At 37.0% G+C, this 21,996-nt stretch overlaps 1 protein-coding gene across 1 annotated transcript in view; it reads right to left on the bottom strand.

Annotated features, from left to right (window-relative positions):
• TPH2 (tryptophan hydroxylase 2) overlaps positions 1-21,996 on the bottom strand; it is a 141,686-nt gene that overhangs the window by 81,335 nt on the left and 38,355 nt on the right. Inside the window, exons 6-7 of the mRNA XM_072650422.1 lie at positions 10,584-10,780; positions 6,890-7,025 (exon numbers count right to left, since the gene is read on the bottom strand). Coding sequence (XP_072506523.1) covers positions 6,890-7,025; positions 10,584-10,780 — 333 coding nt within the window. The remainder of the gene's footprint in view (positions 1-6,889; positions 7,026-10,583; positions 10,781-21,996) is intronic.

Here is a 21,996-nt window from a genome sequence, read left to right as displayed (position 1 = left end):
CAGAGCAAGTGCTGACCTGCCCTGGGAGTGGGAATTTCCTATATCAAAATTACAGGTCCTTTCCTTGCCACTATCCCCATCCTATCAATAACTCAAAGAGGCAGCATGATATAGTGGCTAAAGATTCCCTCTTAAAAGTGAGAAAGGCCTGAGTTCAGGTCCATCTTCTGACACCTATGCTAGCCTCTTACTCTAGATAACTCTTTAAGACTATCACAGAAGAGCTATATATCTGTATTGGCAGGAGGAGTTTCCTTATTGTGAATTCTTGATACCGATGAAATCACAGATCAAGTCTGTTCTTAATAGCTGATAACTTGGATGAAGATATAAATGGAATGTTTACCAGGCTCATACACTGGATGGTAGGGTCATGATCTAAAAAAAGATCATAGCAGAGTAGAACAAGGGGGTGATGCTTAAGATGAAATTTAATAAGACAAATAACAATCCCATATGGATGCCATTCAGGGGCAAGTCACTTAACCCTGTTTGCCTCAGTTTCCTCATCTGTAAAATGATCTGGAGAAGGAAATGGCAAACTACTCCAGTATCTTTGCCAAGGAAATGCCAAATGTGGTCATGAAGAGTCAGACATGATTAGTCAACTAAACAACAAAACCTATTTTCACAACTCTGTATACCAAAAGCTTTAATATCTAAAGAATACTCCTCCAATATTGGAAAGAAAAAAAGTGAAATTCATTTTTATATAATGCCAACTTATTCCTATTATTACCCTTGTTATCACTCCATTCTCATCTCTTTGCTTTTGTGTTCTCCTTTGCCTCAGTTCTGTCTACATAATGAGATCTCAGTGAAGGAAGGACAGTTATCCAAAGGTACAGCAGGGTAGTCAAGTTGTAGCACAATACATGATTGACCTGCTTTCTTATTGGTGTCAAACTGAGAAAATGGAATTTAGTCCCAGAGATAGAGTTTGTGGAAGTCTTTGGTCAGGGCACAGCACACACCCACACACACCCAACACACACACACACACACACACACACAGAGACACACACACACACACACACAAGAACTAACTATATCAAAAAGAGTATCAGTAATAGTCTTTAAAGCATTCATGGGAGTCAAAAGTTTGGAGTTTTACTAAGAATTTTTAAGAATGTGGGTAAAAATACTTTCCTCTTAAAATTGTATAGGTTTGTTTCCAAAAAAAAAAAATCTTATTTCTTGACCTTTTTCCGTCTTCTCTATATACCTGCTGACATAATCGCACATTCTTATGAGGTGCCAGTTATTAAGAGCTAAATAACAAAACACTTGCTTTTTGTCAACAGTGCCATTTATAGCCTCCTGGCTTAGATTTAGTGGTTACCTTTTTCTTACTCTGAACACAGCCCTTTGAATATTCAGTCTGCCCTAGGAAACATTTCTTCTTGGAGTCCTATAAGTAACCTTTGTTTACCATGAAAATCGTTCTGAAAAAACTAAAAGTGACTGAGAAGCAATGTTGTTTGTGGAAGGGACTCTTTATGGTATTTAAATGCAGCAGGGAAAGGACGATTTGAGAGACAAAGCTCTCACCGCAGACCTGCTTCTCACTACCATCTAACACAGAATGGGTTAAAAACAAGAATGGAATCAGAGGCATTCATTATTAATATAAAAAATGAATAAATTCAGTGGATTGAGAAATAATGAATAATGAAATAGAGTTCAGTTAAATGTCAAATTTTCAAGTCAATGGAAACTCTTTGAGGCAATGTGGTATACTGGAAAGATTGCTGTATTTGGAATCAGAGGACCTACATTCAAATCCTGATGCTACAACTCACTAATTGTATATCCTTAGGTAATTGAACTAACATCATTGGACTTTAGTTCTTCATATGCAAAATGTAAGGGTTGGACTAGATGACCTCTAAGATCCATTTAGCTCTAAATCTATGATCCTGTGGTTTTATAAAAGCCTGAGGAAGTAGTGAGTGACATGATGGCATCTCTGTAGGTCATATTTATTTGGCTTCTGGCTGGTAGTCTTGGAATTACTTGTTCTTCTTGAAAAAACCCAGTAACCTATGACAAGGATCAAATCATCATCTCGTTAGAGGCAGCATTGAAGAAAGGATGAGTGCTGGACTTGAAGTCAGGAAATTCTTGTGTAAGGTAAACAGACCCTTTAAATAGCTTTTATATGGAGTCATTTGATGATGAAAAGTGTTTAAAGAAAATTATAGTCATTTTCATATGATACACGATATTGCCAGTTATAGAAGATCATTTTGATACCTAAAAGGAGTAGAAAGAGAACCTTAACATATACTGCTAAAATAGATATACAAAGAAAAACTTTTAGGCAAGATTTTGATCATTTTGGAGAGAAAGTTATCTATGGTGTAAATACAAAGACTCAAATCTCTTTGTGAATGATATGAAATGATGGCCTGCTTGTGTGGAAAAAGTTTAATCTTATAAGTTTTATGTATTAAAAATTAGAGAGATATAAGTAAAGGAAAACCATTTCAAAGACACCAAAGAAATGGATGACTATGCTGGAGTCTTCAGAACTACACGTGTGATAGGTACCTCAATTTATTTATACATGATTCTTTAATAACCAAAAAGGGTAAAGCGAGTGAGTGAGAGAAAAAGAGAGAGAGAGAAATAGAGAGAGAAAGCGAGAGAGAAAGTGAGAAAGAGAGAGAGAGAGAGATCATGTAAACATTTTGAAACTATGGTATGATTTTTAAATGTTGATTTGATAGGGGAAATTGGGGGAGTTGGTTTTTAAAGTAAAAGGTGAATCATTAAGACAGAGGAGGCTCTCATTTAAGCCATTCAAAGAAGGACCTAACATAGGATCTTGAAGAAAAGAATTGAAGACATATCAGGAAGGCTGGAAAGCTACTCTGGAGCTCTGGCAAGTGGCAGCAGTCAACTGATGGGAGGCTTTGACTGTGTGTTTCCTGATTGATAGAAAGAGAATTCATTTCATTGACCAAAAATTCATTGACCAAGCTTCAGAGATGGCAATTGCCCTTCCAGGCCACCTAGAGGTGGAGAGAGGTAAAGTTTTCCAATATTCCTTATTGCTCTCTGCTGCCTCCTATGGCTTCAGAAGGAAAAGAAAGGGATTGGGTGGCATTTTATAGTTTTTGGTATCTTTGCTGAGCAGGATTAAAGAGTCTACCTTAGTTGTGTTACTGTGAGCTCTATTCTGATTAGACAGAATGGCACTCTCATATTTGAGAGTGAATAACTAGATGATTTGGTCTGTATAACTGAGATAGCCAGTTGGATAAACTTTGCTGTTCTCTGGCTTAAAGAAAACTACTATTTGCATTATTAAGAGCTAACATGCCATAAATACCCTTTTTAAGGATGATGGTAAATTTTAAGTTTTTTAATGGGGGGGGGGGGCAGAGCCAAGATGGCAGAGTAGAAAGACCCACATACTCTAGCTCTTCCTCCACAGCCCATAAAATACCTGTAAAAAATGACTCTAAACAAATTCTAGAGCAGCAGAAGCCACAAAATGACAGAGTGAAAGAGATTTCCAGCCCAAGGTATTCTGGAAAGTCGATGGAAAAGATCTATCCCACAGGGCACAGAGTGGAGTGCAATGCACAGAGCCCAGCCCAGCCCTGGCCACTCAGCATGGGCAAGAACGGGACCAGAAAGACCTCAGGGGCAGAATCCCCAGCAGCAGTGGTCCTCAGATCCCTCAACCCACAAACGCCAAAGAAAACTTCAAAGGTCAGTGAGAAATCTTTCTCATCTGGGTGACAAGGGAATGTGGTCTGGCCCCACCAGCAACAGCCACTGCAGCCACAGTGTGCATTTGTGGAGCCCTCTGCCTAAAGCCCCTAGGGGAATTAAGAAGCTGATCTGAATCTCAGGTCTGAGCCTGGCCCTGGGGTGAGGAAGAGCACTGGAGTGGTGGAGCCAGAGGTGACTGTGGAGAGGGAATTCTACTACTTGCAGATTCTGGGCAGAAAAGTTTTTGGTTGTTCCCAGAGAAGTGTGCAGGTCAGGAGAGGAGTAAACTCCTCTCCCTTGATTGTGCCACCTTGGAGGAACTGAGAACTTACAGGTCCCCAGAGTATACCCTCCTCTTGACAAAGGACTCAAAAGTCAAGTAACTTACTGGAAAAATGCCCAAAAAAGGGAAAAGGAATAAGACAAGAGAAGGTTACTTTCCTGGTGAGCAGGTATTTTTTTCCATCCTTTCTGATGAGGGGGAGTGATGCATGCCATCAGAGGAAGACCTAGGGGTAAGGGCCTCTGCACCTGAGACCTCCAAAACAGATGTGCAGTGGTCTCACATCATGGAAGAGCTCAAAAAGGATTTTGAAAATCCAGTAAGAGAGGTGGAGGAAAAATTTGTAAGAGAAATGAGAGCAATGCAAATGACAAAAGAGGTCCAAAAAGCCAATGAGGAGACAAATGCTTTAAAAAGCAGAATTAACCAAATGGAAAAGGAGGTTCAAAAGCTCACTAAAGGAAATAGTTCTTTAAAAATTAGAATGGAGCAGATGGAAGCTAATGACTTTATGAGAAACCAAGAAATTACAAAATAAAACCAAAAGAATGAAAAAAGAGAAGACAATGTGAAATATTTCATTGGAAAAACAAGTGACCTGGAAAATAGATCCAGAAGAGACAACTTAAAAATTATGGGACTAGCTGAAAGTCATGATCAGAAAAAGAGCCTAGACATTATCTTTCATGAAATTATCAAGGAAAACTGCCCTGATATTCTAGAACCAGGGGGCAAAATAAATATTGAAAGAATCCACAGATCACTTCCTGAAAGAGATCCAAAAAGAGAAACTCCTAAGAATACTGACCAACTTCCAGAGTTCCCAAGTCAAGGAGAAAATATTGCAAACAGCCAGAAAGAAACAATTTGAGTATTATGGAAATACTATCAGGATAACACAAGATCTAGCAGCTTCTACATTAAGGGATTGAAGGGCTTGGAACAGGATATTCCAGAAGTCAAAGAAACTAGAATTAAAAACAAGTTTTTAAATGCTGTGTTTAAATAAAGAAGAAAGATTTTCCCAGCTTAAGAGTGATGAGGATCAGCTGTCGAGTAGTAAAGAGAAGAACCATTTGTGTGTGTGTGTGTATGTGTCTGTGATTTGCAGATGTCATTGAATGAATCGATAATATTGAAGTCTCTCATCAAAACTGTGAGTTACCCTAAGCATGTGTTTTCCTCCTTCATAGGCCTCCCTGACAGATTCCTCTATCATTCCATTCTCAGTGTCATTTTAAGTAGCTAGTGGTGTAGACAGAAAACACGTTGGATTGCAGCTCAGTGAATGGAGTGAATGAAATATGTTTCTCTTGAACAGGACCCCAAGTGAGCTTGACCTTATATAAGCACATGGTGACAGTCTATATATGGTAGCTTAGACCTGCTCATATGAGTGCAAATCCCAGAGAAACATAGAGTGTAGACACATCTAGTAAACGGGGTCATATAGATACATATTTTGTGACGTTGTGGGGAGGGTAAAAATCCCAGTTGTAATACTGTGACAGTTTTCCTTTTTCATATTTGTATCTCTAGCAATTAGCACAGTGCTTAGAGCATAGTAGGCATTTAATGAATGTTTGTTGACTGACATCACATTTATCAAGTTACACTGGGTTCAAATCTCATCTCAGAGACTGATTAGCAGTGTAACTAAAAACAAACTGCTTAATCTCTGAGGCTTGGTTTTCTGATCTATAAAATGGTGATGATAGTATCTGGGCAGGTAGGTGGTACAGTATATAAAGTTCTGACCTTGGAATCAGGAGGACCTGAATTCAAATCCAGCCTCAGACACTTATTAGCTGTGTGACCCTGGGTAAGTCATTTAACCTTGTTTGCTTCAGTTTCCTCAACTATAAAATGAGCTAGAGAAGGAAATGATAAATCACTCCAGTATCTTTGCCAAGAAAACTCCAGATAGGGTCACAAAGAGTCAGACATGATTAAAAAACAAAACAGCACCTACATCACAAGATTGTCCTTAGGATCACATGACCAATGAATATGAAGTGCTTTGTAAACCTTAAAGTGTATGAATGTGAGCTATCATTATTAGTTGTGTTTATTAAATATTTATTAAATAACATTTATGTGCAGGGCAAGATATTAGGACCTATGAAGAAAATAAAAGACCTAACGTAAGCTCATTCAAGGAGCTTATAATCTAGGTAGAGAGACAGGGGTCCACATACATGAAAAAAATTATTGATGATAAAAAAAATCACATAATAAGTTCAACATAAATAGTATGACTCAGAAGTATTGTAAGCTTTCTGTGGAAAGTAGGTTTGCTGTGGGCTGCGATTGTCCAAATAGCCTTCTTGGAGGAGAGGGGAATTAAGGAGAACTTCAAAAAATTGATAGGATTAAGAAAAATAAAGGGAAGAGGGCTTTCTAGATGGAGAAAAACTGGGCAAGAGCACAGGGAAGGGAATATGTCTGGCATGTTAAGGGTACAATGGGGAGAGCAATGAAAAATAAGGTTGGAGAATCACAGAATCAGGGTTGAAAGAGACACTGAGGACAACCCATACCCAATTAAGATTCCACTCTAAAACACACCCACAAAATGGTCATCTACTCTTTGCTAGATGCTTGAAGACCTCCAGTGAGAGAGCAGATAAACTGATACAGATTATAGAGACTTTTGAAAGGAAGGCTAAATAGTTTGGAGTTTGTTCTTCAGATGTCTAGGAGCCATAGAAGCATTTCTAAGAGCTATCTCAATCTTCTGGAAGAGAATCATTGAAACCTTAGAGGTAGGACAAGAATCTGATGGTATAGCTCCAGCGATTTCAAGAATGCTAAGCCCTGATCAGTATCCCTTTTGATGATTCAAAAGTCTAGTTCTAGTCTTGAAATACGAATACTCACGGTTCTGGCGTGTAGAGTGGATCCGAGCCATGTCTAACATACTGAGTACAGTGGAACACTCTGTAAGCCAATCCAGCTAGAAAGTCTCGAGGAGATAGGTATCCAGCCACTGGTCTCACAGTAAAGCCAGATCTTTCTAAAGAAGCAATGAAAGAAACAAACCTTATGTTAACCCAATAGCACTTAATAACCCAAGAAAGTGGTCTAAGCTATCATAAAGATGTAGCACAATACGATAAATATGTCATATAGAATAGCCTATGTGATTTGTAGCCATCAAAATGAAGGGACCTTTAATCAAATACAATCAGGATAATATGTTTCCAGAAAGGCAGAACACATATCAATAAAGAGAGGTCAAAAAGTATTTAAGAACTCTCCAAAACCAAGTCCGGAGAGGAAATCTGCAAATTCAAAAGAGAATGTATCAATCCAAAATTATATTTAGAGCAGGAGAACAATGTACACAAAAGGCTACAATAATTTAAATGAAAAGAAAGCTAAAACAAAGCCAAATGCTGAGTGATTATAATTATAGATCTCAGCAGCCCGGGAGAAGAAATAAGAAACTGTGTCTTCCTCCTTTAAGGAGAGAAGTGGGAGACACTAGGCACTAGACTCTATCACTGAGCCTGTTGGTTTTCTTAATTGTTACAAGAGAGAGTTCATGGGGATGGGGAGTCGGGGGGAGGGGGGACATGAATCTGGAAATGATTATGATATAAAAATGAAAGACATTAGCAAAACACTTTTCAATGATAGCTATGATGAATCACGTGAATTGTTTATTGCTGCCTAAGTACCCATTTTTCACGTGCGTTTATGTTAGCACAAAAGTATTCAGATTTTCTTTGACGACTCTATAGCAGGTTACAAGCTAGTCTCAACTCAGAGTAATATGAACCAAACTCTTTTCTTCCTCTACAATTAAAATTTCTTTGATATTTATAAAAACAATCCTATTTATTTATTATCTATTATTGCTATTTGCTTAATTAGAAGCATAAAAATCAATGTGGCTTCTTTAGCTTCAAACTGGAAAAACAAACTATCAGAACACAATTTTTAGAACTCTATTATAAAGTATTTCCCCATGTTGTTATGCTATTATATAGGAAATATTCATGTACTCCATATGATTGTCTCTGTTTCCATCTCTATCTCTGTCTCCCTTTTTCTCTGTCTCTGTCTCTGTGTGTGTGTCTTTGGGTGTATGTCTATCTGGTCTCTGTCTCTCCCTCTCCCTGTCTTCCTCCCTTGCTCTCTCTTTTTCCCCTTTTTCCCTCTCTTTTTTGAATACCTAAGTGTTATTAGAGGTAGGACAGCAATCTGCTGCTGTAGCTCCAGTGATTTCAAGAATACTAAGCCCTGATCAGGGCTGCATTCTGATAACATCCGCTCATTAGGAGAGAAACTAGGAGGAACAAAACATTGTTTAAAAAGTAAGATCCAATTAACTTTGAAATCCAAATAACCCTAATCTTCAGCTCCAGCCTTCATAAACCACCTTCACTGATGCCATAACATCATCACTCTTCCCTCTACATCCTTCATTTCAAATTGCTACTCACTGAATATTTTAAAGATAAATTATTTTTGGACTTTTAATGATCTTTTTTTTTTGACAAAGTATGATACCATGGAAAGAGGACTAGATTTAGAGTCAGAAGACCCAAGTCTAAATTCCACCTTTGTCTCTTACTACTTGTGTGATCTTGAGCAAGTCATTTCACTTAGCTGGGCCTCAGTTTCCTCATCTGTAAAATGAAGAGATGACGCTAAATGGCCATTCAGATTCCTTCCATTTCAGTAATTATAATTCTATGAAGTATCAGATGCAGACTAAAGACTTACGTTCAAGTACTCCAAGCTCAGAAAAACAGAGAAATCACTGTGGCTAGAGTGGTCAAGAAAGTATTTTTTGGAAGACATAAGGCCTAAGGCAGACTTTGAAACATAGGAAGAATTTAATAGGCATAGAGGAGAGAGAAAGACAGCAAGCACAGAATGAGCAAAGGTATAGAAGTAGGGATAAATAAGTCTTGTCCAGTGAGCACTGGAGACTGTCTCGAGCAGAAGGTTTATGCTGGGAAATAGTGAGAGAAAAAAAGTTTAAAAGACTAGTGTGTCATAGAGCCAAGAGAGAGGAGAAAGATTTTTCTAAAAAATAACTTATAAAAGAATAATAATACTATTGATAGAAAAGTTGACCAGAAAGAGAGAAAAGTTGGGGGGCAAAGATGAGAGCCTGCTGTACAGGTTCTTAGATCTGCTTTTCTAAAAGGAAAGTAACTTTTGAGGGGTCAACAAGCACTTTAACCAGGCACATATGTCATTCACTTAGTCCAGGGGAAAAAGTCAGCACCCTGAACTTCAGAGAAAATATAAATAAAGACTAACAGACAGGGTTTCTAACTGTCTGATAATAAGCAATATATACATCACAGATCAACAGACAGATCCAGCTGTCTGACCATTACATACATACGTAGTTACCAGAGAGAGAAGCACCAACATCTGGGTTTTCAAGAGGGTGGGGGCACACTCCTTAGGGGCTGCCCAGAGTCTCCTCTGGTCAAACACTTCCAGTGAGTAAGCCCCAAAGTAAAATCTCACCTCAGAGTATTTATACACTTCTCAGAGCCAGAGGGCATCACAACCCTTGAGAACCAGTGCCTCATTAACAAAAGGTATGGGCCTTCCCTAATCAAGCTTCCCTTAATGGGCAGGTCCATCAACAGGTAGGGAAGATCTTTAACTCTCTAATTAACATTACACCCTTCACAATTGCTTATTTAATGCTCCCTTTTAAAATTGTCATCTGTTCACAGCTCCACCAACAATGAATTAGTGTTCCAACTCTCCCACATCTTCTCCAACACTTATCATCTTCCTCCAAGTTAGCCAATCTGATAGGTGTGATGTGGTACCTCAGAGCTGTTTTGATTTGCATCTCTCTAATCAATAATGATTTAGCCTATAGATAGCTTTAATTTTTTTCCTCTGAAAACTGTCTGTTCATATCCTTTGACCATTTATCAATTGGAGAATGACTGAACAAGTTGTGGCATATGAATGTAATGGAATATTATTGTGCAATAAGAAATAATGAACAGTCAGAGTTGGGAAAAACCTGAAAAGACTTATATGAACTGATACTGAGTGAAATCAGCAGAATCAGGAGAATATTATAGACAGTAACAGCCACAGTATGTAAAGTCTATTTCTGATAGACTTAGCCCTCCGCAGATATGTATGGAACTAAAAAATTCTCAAAGACTTTTGATACAAAATGCCATCCATATCCAGAGAAAGAACTATGGAATCTGAAAGCAGAATTAAGCAGAGTATTTTCTTTTGTGTTATGTTATGTTTTGGTTTGGTTTTTCTCATGGTTTCTCCCATTCGTTTTAATTCTTCTATGTAACATGGCTAATGTGAAAATGTGTTTAATAAGAATGTACATGTAAAACCCATATGACTTCTTGCCATTTTGGGGAAGGAAGGGAGAGGAAGAGGGAGAACATGTAAAACTTATGGAAGTGATTGTTGAAAACTGGAAACAAATAAATTAATTAAATTTTTTAAAAAATAAAATTGTCATTTACTTTGAAAGGAGCCATAGCTCCAACTTGATTCCTTAAAAGGCAAAGAAAACACTGGTTAAGAAAGAATGCAATGCCTAAAGTCTTACCTTTCAAAAAGATGGAGACATCTTCAAGCTGGGGTACATTGTCTTCTCTGTAACCACAGTATTTCGTCAACAAAGGAAAGTTTTTCAAATACTCTCGGCAAGCATGAGTAGGATAGAGTTTGGAGAGCTCTCTGAACACAATCCCCCAAGTCCTAGTCTCTTCTTCTGTATATTCCACTCTGGGAATGGGCTGGCCACTGGACAAGAGAATAGAAGATTAGTAAATAAGATGTCATAAAACCAAGCTCAGTCCCCATTCCCAATCCTAGTGTAAGTGGGATAGATCTGTGATTTCACTGGTGTAGAGAACTCTCAATGAAGAAACTCCCTCTACTGATACTGATCATTTTAAAGACTTGTGTAGGGCACTGGGAAGTTAAGTGAATTGACCAAGGTCAAGAACTTGAACTTGGGTCTTCCTGACTCTCAGAGAAGTTTTCTATCATATTCCAACTATTATAATTAACTGGGAAATATGATCTATTTCTAATTCCTATCACTAGATCACTATATAATAAGATGCTTTGCTAGTGATGACTCTGTGAGTTAGATAATGCCACTATTATTTCCCTTCACACAATTAGTAAGAGGTAGTCTTGGCACTTGACCTGAAGGGCTCTAATCCTAAATCCCTTGGTGTTTTCCACCACACAGAAGGAAAATAAAAATGTATCTTATCCATCAAATTGCCTCCTCCCTCCAATCCAACTCCTAATTCACAACAATCTCATCATCAGGATGTTTTCTGTTTAAAGCCATTGTTTTTGTTCTGCCTGACTGTGTTTCCTATTGCTCACAAAGCAATCTAAAAAACAAAATAAGATAAACAGCTGAGCTAGGTTATATGTGAGGCATGGGGGGGTTGGGGGGGGGGAGACAATTGAAAAAGAATAAGAAATTACTGTTCACCTTTCCATAAGTGCCAGCACTGAGATCTATGCAAACCAAATTAGAATAAGATTAGCGTTAGTTCAACTTGGATGCCTGTGATGAGAAAATTACAGCCTGGCAAGTATTATTGGTAGTACTGAAAATGTGCTAACTCCTAGGGATTGTGATGAATTTAGAATGAAAACTTGAATTGGAAAGTTGCTTTTTTTTTTTAAGTAGAAAGGGGTCAAAGACATAAATATATCGAGGAAAGTCTAATTCCGACTCAACAAAAAAGCCACCAAATCAATCTGAGTTGATCTAGATGATAAGAACTAATAAAGATGCTGAGCAATCTGAAGGAGGAAAGCCAAGAGCCTGAAAAGAGTAGATGAAAAGATTTAGGACTTTATGAAAATCGTTATGAAGACAAACTTTTTGCAACTTCCAACATCTCCAATGGTAATTATGTGCACCTTTCCAATAGTCAAATGGGGTAGATGAATATTAGTGTAATTCTGAACCACTACCCCTTCTCTGAGGATAGCAGAGTGGGCCAGTCGCTGGTACCAATCTCTTGCTTTCCCTTCTGGCAGAAATATAAAAGTAGGGAAGGACCTATTTCATTTATATGCTTGGGTATAACATGGCCAGAACTATCATCCTCTCTCCCAAGAGTCTTTCTATTTTACTTTCATATTATAATCTAATTGTTTTACAATTCATATTATAATCCACTGTAATTTCAAATTATAGTCCGTTTAGAGAAACATGTCCACTTACCTATCTCTAAATGAACCAATTATTCAGATACAAATGCAGAAAATGGAATTATTAATATAATTTTCCATTTAGTCATTAGAGAAAGAAGATTAAAGAGAGAGAATGAAAAAAAAGCAAGACAGGAGGAAAGAGGAATAAGAGAGAAGGGGAAGACAGGGAAGGAGGGAGGAGGAAAAGAAGATCAGAGACAGAAATAAAGAGAAAGGGAGAAGGGAAAGAGATGAGAAGATGGAGGAAGGAAAAAGAGAAGAGGGAGGGAGAGAGACAGAGGAAGGAAAAGGGAGAGGGGAGAGAGCCAGAGAGAGAAGCGAAGAGAAAGGGAGGTAGAAGGAGAAAGTGAAAGAAGAAAGGGAGGGAAGGAAGGAGGAAGAAGGGAAGGAAGGAAGGAAGGAAGGAAGGAAGGAAGGAAGGAAGGAAGGAAGGAAGGAAGGAAGGAAGGAAGGAAGGAAGGAAGGAAAGAAGGAAGGAAGGAAGGAAGAAAAAGAACCTCTTAGAAATATGTTGGAAATTATGGGAGCCATATATTTTCCTGGATAGCTTAGTTATCCCAAAGGACAAGTGAATGCATTTGCTGTCCTTACCTGTCATTTCAGCTTAGTGATACAGTATCTAAAAATACAAAAGTGTGCTGGATAGTAGAAGTAAGGAAAAAACATATGAACTAACATAATTGGCACTGAGATGTAGCTAGGTATAGGGACCAGACTTGTGATTTCCCTGATATAGGTGACTTCAGAATGAGAGAAATTTCTCTGCCATTTCAAGTTAGCAACTCCTCTGCAACTTTTGGTCTTAGGTTGTTGCCTAGAGCATTGAGAAATTAATTGACTTGCCTAGGATCACATAAACATTTTGTGTGAGAGGCAGGACTTCCTGGGTCCGAGGGTAACTTTCTATCCATTATGCCACACTGCTTCATAAGGTATAGATGCAGATTGTATATGTAAGTTCTAAACTTGTTATAAACAAAGAACTATGTAACCTTGGATTTGACAAGCAAAATCCAATAAGATAGCCTGTGAAAAAATAAAAATATCTCCAATGTTCTTTGTTTGGTCTGTTGTTAAACGGATTAACTACTATAACTACTAATGGCAAAGAAGTGTATTATTAATTTATTCATATGAATCCATGGTTAATATATAAGTATATTTAATGCATATCAAAGGACAAAATGTTTTACATTTTCTCATATTTTCTGGAAAAAAATATTCTTTTTATAAGCTCAAATTTGATTGGCCTTTTTAAATCTTTTTGTTCAATATTGTATAGGCTTCTATTTTCTTTTCTGTAGTGCTCTCATCAGTAGAAGACTGACTTGGGGGGAGCTCCCCCTACGGTGAGATGAACAAGAACAATACTTCCATTTCATTCATTTGTTCCGCCTCTTCCTCTGGAGACACGGCCAACAATTGTCTGTTTTTCTTACGTATTTTTCAAATTTAAGGGCTGAAAAATATTTGATCATGATGGTAACTCCAGGCTGTCTCCCAGAGCCCTGCTGCTAGAATTCATAAGCGAGATTCAGCCTTTCCACTAGGGTTATCATTAGAGCAGCTCCCATTAGAGCAATGGTGATTCGCTCATCCAGTGGAGGGAGAGAAGGCAGGAGACGAGTGAAACTCTGTCTTTTAAGATAGTGTAACTGGTTGGAAATATAAAGGAGACTAGTATTGGGGTTTCTTGGTTTTTTGTTTAGGACAGCGGGATCCTCATCCTCAGCAAAAACCAAACAAGCAGTAAAAGTTAAGCAGAGAGTTAGTTAAGGGTTGGGGGGAGGGAGGGGGAACCTTATAGAGCTGAACACATTTCCGAATTTATTTTAATATGGACTATTAAAAGCAGCTCATTCACTACAATCAATTTTTAATTATTCCAGGCCTCATTGATTGTCCAGCCTACAGGTTATAGTGAATCCCCTCCTGCCCTCCCCATCTTTTCAGCATGTTTCTTGATTAATACTTCTACCAGAGTTGTTGTTTGAATGTTACCTCCCCATTCTAATAGAAGCTCCCTGAAGGCAGCAGCTTTGCATTTCCAGCATTTAGCATAGTGCCTAACACTTAGTAGGTGTTTATTGATTGACATTGACTTTAAGCTATTACTTATGCTTCTGACATATGGGGGGGGGGGCAATCAGAAAAAAAAAATGTAATCACTTTTTCTCCTCTTTACAATCCTTCAAGTACTGTTTTCCCCTCCCCTTTTATGTCTTCTCTTCTCCAGGCTAATCATCGCCAGTTAATTGAACTATGAGCCCTTTCATCACTTTGCCTGACCTCCTCCAGATGCTAATTAACTCATGAATGACTTTCTTAAAATGTGGCATCCCAAGCAAACACAATATTCAAGACACAATCTGACCAAGGTTGGTAAGATTGGAAACTCACACAATACGTACACAATCATTTTCTCAGAAAACATTGTCTAGTCATGCTTTCCCATCTTTAACTTTACCTCTTCCCATTTTTCCATCACTTGTACAGTCTTACTTCCTTCCAGATATATTGGTCTAGTAATAACTGGAGTTTGTCATGTTACCACAAGAGGAGGTGGCCATTTATACATCAAGAGACTGGAACACCCCAAATTTGCTAAACATAGATTAATTTCTCTGAAATTCCAACTCTTTAAGTATAAACCTCAACCCACATGTTTTCAAGACACCAATGCTACCTTCTCCTTTTTACTACAAGGATCCCACAAATAAACAAAGCTCAGCAATTAACCATCTGACATTAAAAAATGAGATTCAGTCAAGTGAGTTGAGCTAAACATAATAACAGCTAAATCTGTAAAGAAACACATTTAGGTTCAAATAAGGAAAAATTTAACAATCAGTGCAGAAGTAGAATGGGAGTCCTTGGGTTCCCAATTACCAGAAATCTTCAAATTAGAGCTGAAAAGCCATTTGTCAGAGACGTGGAAGGAAAAGATTGAACCAGATGATCACCGACATCCCTTCTAACTCTGAGATTCTGTGATTCCGTAAGCTCATTTTGGGTTCCTTTGGTGCCTCAATGAAGTAATCTCAGGGCTGCCAGTCTTTAGCATGGAGTAAAACAGGAACTTGGGCTCCATTTTAAGCCATTTTATATGCTAGCCAGGTAAGCTACATCCCTGATCACATATTTTATTTGCTTTTGCAAATGAGTTTTGCACAATCGAGTTTCCCTAAATGAGTCTAAGGACCCTAAAGAGCTTTCCAAAGGTAGCAAACAAAAAATGTTTGTTTGTTTTATAAACATTGTTAATATCAGGGCTGTCTCCACAATAAACATAATGAAAATAAATGGCTGGCACATGCATAGCCTCAGAGGGGAGTGAATACTTAATAAACTCTTGGAAATGATTTGCTCTCATTTGTTCTAAGTATCATAGGATGGGACTTCTCATCATTTTCTCATCCAGCAGAAAGCTCTCTTCACATTTTAAAGAAGTAATTTTCAAACGCAAACAAAGTAATGGAGACATGGGGGAGAAAAAATCTAGCGTATTAACATGGACATAGCTAATATACACAATCATAATAATAGAGATAATGATGATGATAGCACTTATACAATGTTCTAAGGTTTGCAAAGTATGCATTATCTTATATGATAATGACTACCTGATAAATTCGGCAGTTATTGTTAGCCACACTCTACAAAAGAGGAAACTGAACCTCAAGGAGGATAAGTAAGTTGGCACAAGGTACAGGACTTGACGTCTGAAAGCCCTGAGTTCAAATGTGGCCTGAGACACTTACTAGCTAGGGGATTTCAAGCAATTCATTTAACCTTTCCAGGGCTTGGCACAGCATTAGGCACATAGTAAATATTTAATAAATGCTTGTTGATCGATTAGTTAGCCTCTCTCTGCCTTAGTTTCTTCATCTGTAAAATGGGGATGATAATAATAGCATCTACCTTCTAGAATTGTTGTGAGTTTAAAATGAGTTAACACTCAGCAAACCTTACTGTTGTTATTGTTCAGTTGTCTCAGTCACATCTCATTTGGGATTTTCTTGGCAAAGATACTGGAGCAGTTTGCTATTTTCTTCTCCTGCTTATTTTACAGATGAGGAAAATGAAGCAACCCGAGTTAAATGACTTGCCAGGGTCACCCAGCTAGTAAGCATTTGAGGTCAGATTGGAATTCAGGTTTTCCTGACTCCAGACTTGGTGGACTATCCACTGTGCCATCTGGCTATACCAGATAGTGCTATACACGTTTGTGTTATTATTATTGCCATCAAATGTATTATCCTGAGAAAGTCATCTAATCTCTAACCTACCCTGGCTATTATGAAACGGAAATAATAGAAAGGGAAATCCCATGCCAAATAACTACAATGAATAAAACATCTACCTACCAAGGCACAAAAAAGACATACACAGATTCAATTACAAAGTGTTCCTTAAAGAAACAATGAACTTAATAAATAGTTGGAGTAATATTCAGTGTTCATGGCTAGGCTGTGTCAATACAATAAAAATTAAAATGCTATGAAAAGTAATTTGTACTTTTGATGCTATACTAATCAAATTACCAAGGGGCTACTTTATAGAACTTGATAAAATAACAACAAAATTCATCTGAAAACACAAAAGATCTAGTATATTAAGAGAAATGATGAAAAGAAGTCTCTACTTCTTTGGAAAATAGAATTTCAAGATTTCAAACTATATTATAAAGCAGCAGTCATCAAAATTATCGGATATTGGTTAAAAATAAGAAAGTTAAATCAATGGAATGAACTAGACAAGGGAGAATCAGAAACAATAGAACTCAACGACCTAGTGCTTGCTAAAGTGAAAAACATAGGATGCCTAATTAAAAAGCAAAACTCCTTATCTAATAAAAACTGCTAGGAAAATTGGAAAGCTGTCTAGTAGAAATCAGGCTTAGACATACACCTTACACCACACTCCTTAATACAATCTAAATGGATATGTGATCCTAATTTTAAAGATCATACTATTAAAAAGTAAAAAGAGAAACAGATCACATACCTCTGAGTAAGAGATGTATTTGTAATCAAACAAGAGATGGAAGTAATTATAAAATATAAAATTAGTAACTTTGATTACTTGAAACTAAAAAGGTTTTTCACAGACCAAATTAATACACGTAAGATAATAAAGGAAATGGTTTAATGGGAAAAAATTGTATCGACTTTCTCTGATAAGAATTGCTATTCAAGATATAAAAACTATAGATTTCTCCAAAAAAGAATAGCAAAATATTCACAAACACATGAAAAAAATGCACCAGAACACTAATAATAATAGAAACGCAAATCACAACAATCCTTAAGTTTTATCTCACATTTTGCAAATTGGCAAAAATGGTAAACATGGCAAGTCAGCATTAGAGGGGGCATGTAAGGATAGGTGCACTAATACATTGTTGGTGGAGCTATGAAATGGTACAACTGTTTTAGATAACAATTTGGAATTATGTCAAAAAGTGACTAAAACTTCTATACCCTTTGAACTCATACTTCCTCAAGGAAGCCTTCAATAAGAAGAAAGTCCTCATACATGCCAAAATATTTATAGCAGCACTTTTTGTGATAGCAAACAATTGGAAATCATGTCAACAACTGAGCAAAGGCTAAACAAATTCTAGTACATGAATATAATAGAATATGCTGTAAGAAATTATGTGTGATGAAAAAGAGAAGTATGGAAAGATCTATAGTGAACCAATGCAGAGTGAAGTAAGCAGAACCAAAAAATATTTGTAATAATTACAATAATGTAAATAGAATGATCACATGCTAAAAAATCAAAAATAAGTGTAAGAAAATTATAAAGATCAAGCAGAACTTGAATGAAGAAATATGAGAAGGTACCCCTAACCCACCCCTTCAGGGATGGGGGAGGTCCGCAGGTATTATGTTTTTGAACTTTTTCAATATATTGATCAACTGTGCTAATTATTTTTCTTTTCTAAAAATTACTATTTTTTTTATGTGGGATGGCTCTGTAAAAGGAGAAGGGGGGGCACTTATACAATGATATAAAAAATCGAAGATATCAATTAAATTATTTTTAAAAATATAATTGATTTGGATCAGTTCATATAAGTCTTTCCAGGTTTTTCTGAGGTCCAGCTATTCATCATTTTTTATAGCACAATAGTATTCCTTTTCATTCATATACCACAACTTGGTCAGCCATTCTCCAGTTGATGGGCATTTCCTTGATTTCCACAAAAAAGAGCTGCTATAGATATTTTTGTATAAGTGGGACCTTTTTTCCATTTTTATAATCTCTTTGGGATATAGCCCTAGAAGCAATATTTCTGGATCAAAGAGTATGTGCTTTGGGCATATATTAAATTTTAACCCTTTGGGTATAGTTCCAAATTGCTCTCCAGAATGGTTAGATCAGCTCACAGCTCCACCAACAATGAATTAGTGTTCCACCTCTCCCACATCTTCTCCAACATTTATCATCTTCCTGTTTTGTCATGTTAGCCAATCTGGTAGGTGTGATGTGGTACCTCAGAGTTCTTTTAATTTGCATCTCTCTAATCAATAGTGATTTAGAACATTTTTTCATATGACTATAGATAGCTTTAATTTCTTCCTCTGAAAACTACCTGTTCATATCCTTTGACCATTTATCCATTGAAGAATGACTGAACAAGTTGTGGTACGTGAATGTAATGGAATACTATTATGCTATAAGAAATAATGAACAGTCAGACTTCAGAAAAACCTGGAAAGACTTATATGAACTGAAGCTGAGTGAAATCAGCAAAACCAGGAGAACATAATACACAGTAACAGCCACAGTGTATGAAGACTATTTCTGATACAGTTAACCCTTCACAGCAATTTATGGAACTAAAACATTCTCCAAGGACTTTTGATGCAAAATGCCATCCATATCCAGAGAAAAGAACTATGGAATCTGAATGCAGAATGAAGCAGACTATTTTCTCTTGCGTTACGTTTTGGTTTTGGTTTTCTCATGGTTTCTCCCATTCATTTTAATTCTTCTATGCAACATGACTAATGTGAAAATGTGTTTAATAAGAATGTAAGTGTAGAACCCATATAAGACTGCATGCCCTCTCAGGGAGGGATAGAGGAAAAAGAGACAGAAAATGTAAAACTTTTCTTTTCTGGAAGTGATTGTTAAAAGCTGAAAACAAATAAATTTTAAAATATATAGCTGGGAATATTAAACAAAAAAAATAAAAATACAATAAAGAATAGATAATGGCAATTTGTGGTTTTTTAAGTCAGTACACAGCTGGAGGGATACTTATAGACAGTTTAGCATCGTTTCTATTTGAAACTGACTTCACTACTCCAAGCAGTATTTTAAAGCAGAAAAATAGCTGATCTACATTGTTAAAGGTCATTTCCTCATCCAAAATTCCTGATACTAGTGAAATCACAGGTCCAGTCTCTGTAAGCACTCAGAAAAATTGCACCTTTTATATGTTTAGAGGCAAACAACTTGAAAAAAGCATCAGTAGTTAAATTTTATTGTAATTTATTTTCAGACTATGAAAACCTAAAAATGCTACTATTGGTTCTTTAAAAGCCAAAGACTGTACTCTGTGAGAGGCCCATCTCTGGAAATCTCCAATACAACCTTCCCTACATTTTGAGAGATCTGGAAAATGGCCTCCACCTTCCAAATGTTTAGTTTTGTTCTACTTCCCAGTTTGCCTCTCTATTTCATAGAAATTAAAGCATCAGGAAATGTTGTTTATGGGGGAGTCTCAAAGAGCTCCCACAAGCTGCATATTATCTTAGTTTTATTCAAAGACCCAGAAAGCAAATCAATGTGGAATAATGGAGCAGGGTAAAATGAGTTCAGTCAGAAAGAAAACCTATCTTCCCTCTGAGATGGCACTCCTCAGCAAGGCAGAATAGGGGAAGAAGGAGAAAAGCTTGGTCTCCTATCATAACAGACTCAATGATCCATCACAATGACTGCCTGGCAATGGGACTGATGGGAGGAAATATAAGTGAACGTACATTCATTACACGGGCCAATCCATTTCCTTCCAGGCTAATGAAGAACAGTGAGCCCTACCTCATTCATCCTCCACCTCTAATTTATAATGTTTCTAATTAAGATTAGCCCATCCAAAGGAAGTTAAAGTAGCCCGTGGTATTCCTTTTAATAAGGCTGTGTTCCATAACCAAGATCCATAAATCAAGTCCACACTGGCACAAAAAGAGAAATGTTGAAGTCAACTGGTATTTCTGGAAGTTTAGAGGTGGGTCCACCCTGGTTATTCTTCTGAGTTCTTTCAAAATTGCAAATAACTTCTGAGAAAATAATTATAGGCAATTCTCAAATTTAGAGACAAAACTGAATTCTCATATGGGTATGTATAGCCTTCCAACACAGAAACTAGAAATCTGCATGGGAGTCCTCCAAACTGAATACCTTATAAAAGCATTGGTTTCAGGGCAAGGCAACATTTTAAAATTAAGCCCTCTGGGCATCCAGCAAAAGCTTTTAGCCTTCACTATAATGTGTGACCTGACATCTCTACCCTCCTCCCCCAAAAAAATAATACAAGAGAAAGTCAAATTTTCTCGCATTACACATACATGCATTTATAAAAAAAAAATTTGATTAAAACAGGAGGTAAAAGCAGCAAGGGATAGAGTTGATCCCAAAAGATAAAATATAATTTTGATTACATAAAATTATAGCTTTCACACAAACAAAATCAATATTTCCATCAATTATCTTTGATAAGAGTCTGCTATCTCAGATATGAGTAATTAACAGAAATACATAAGATTCAAGAGCCATTTCAAAATGGATAAGTGGTCAAAAGATATGAACAAATGATTCTCAGAATGACAAGTTATTAACAGCCACAGGAGAGTTAGTTTCATATCACTAATAATAAAAGATATGCATATCATAAGGACTCTGAACTTTCACCTCACCCCCAGAAAACTGGCAAAGATAACAAAGATGGATTTATAGTCTGTGTTAGAAGGGCTGTGGGAAGCTGAGCACACATATATTTTTGCTGGAGTTATTAACTGATCCAACCATTCTGGAAAGCAGTTTGGAGTTATGCTAAGAAAATGATTAAAAATGTCTAAACCCTTTGACACTGTTAGATAGAAAGAAACCCACCAAGAAGATCAAATAGAGAAAGATTCCATATACATCAAAAGATTCATAAAAGTTTCCTTTATAGCAGCAAAGAGCTAGACATAAAATAAATGTTTATCAGTTAGGAAATGGCTAAACAAATTATGATATGTTAAAGTAAAGAACATTATTATGCTATCAAAAAACAATAAGGTAGGTAGGTAGCATAGTAGATAGAGTGTCAAGCCCAAAGTCAGGAAGACTCATCTTCCTGGGTTCAAATCTGGCCTCAGATTTGTGTGACCCTGGGCAAGTCACTTAGCCCTGTTTGCCTCAGTTTCCTTATCTATAAAATGAGCTGGAGAAGGAAATGGCAACCCACTCCAGTATCCCTGCCAAGAAAACCCCAAAATGGGGTCATAGAGAACCAGAAACAACTGAAAAAAGATGAATATGATGAATAGGGAGAAGAAACATGGGAAGATTTATGTGTGCTTATAGAAAGTGAAATAAGCAAATCCAGGAAAACAATATGACTACATCAGTGGACACAGAAAAAAACAAAAGAAGCCCATGAAGATAGTTTAATTCTGATGACCAACCTTGGCCTCAGAGAAGAGATGAGAAAATGCATGTGGTTGGCAGTTGTCCTTTTGGTTCAAAGAGGATCAAAATGACATCAC

This window comes from Notamacropus eugenii, chromosome 3 (assembly GCF_028372415.1).
Source record: "Notamacropus eugenii isolate mMacEug1 chromosome 3, mMacEug1.pri_v2, whole genome shotgun sequence".
NCBI classification, from domain to species: Eukaryota; Metazoa; Chordata; class Mammalia; order Diprotodontia; family Macropodidae; genus Notamacropus; species Notamacropus eugenii.
This window is presented reverse-complemented; position numbering and strand designations above follow the sequence as displayed.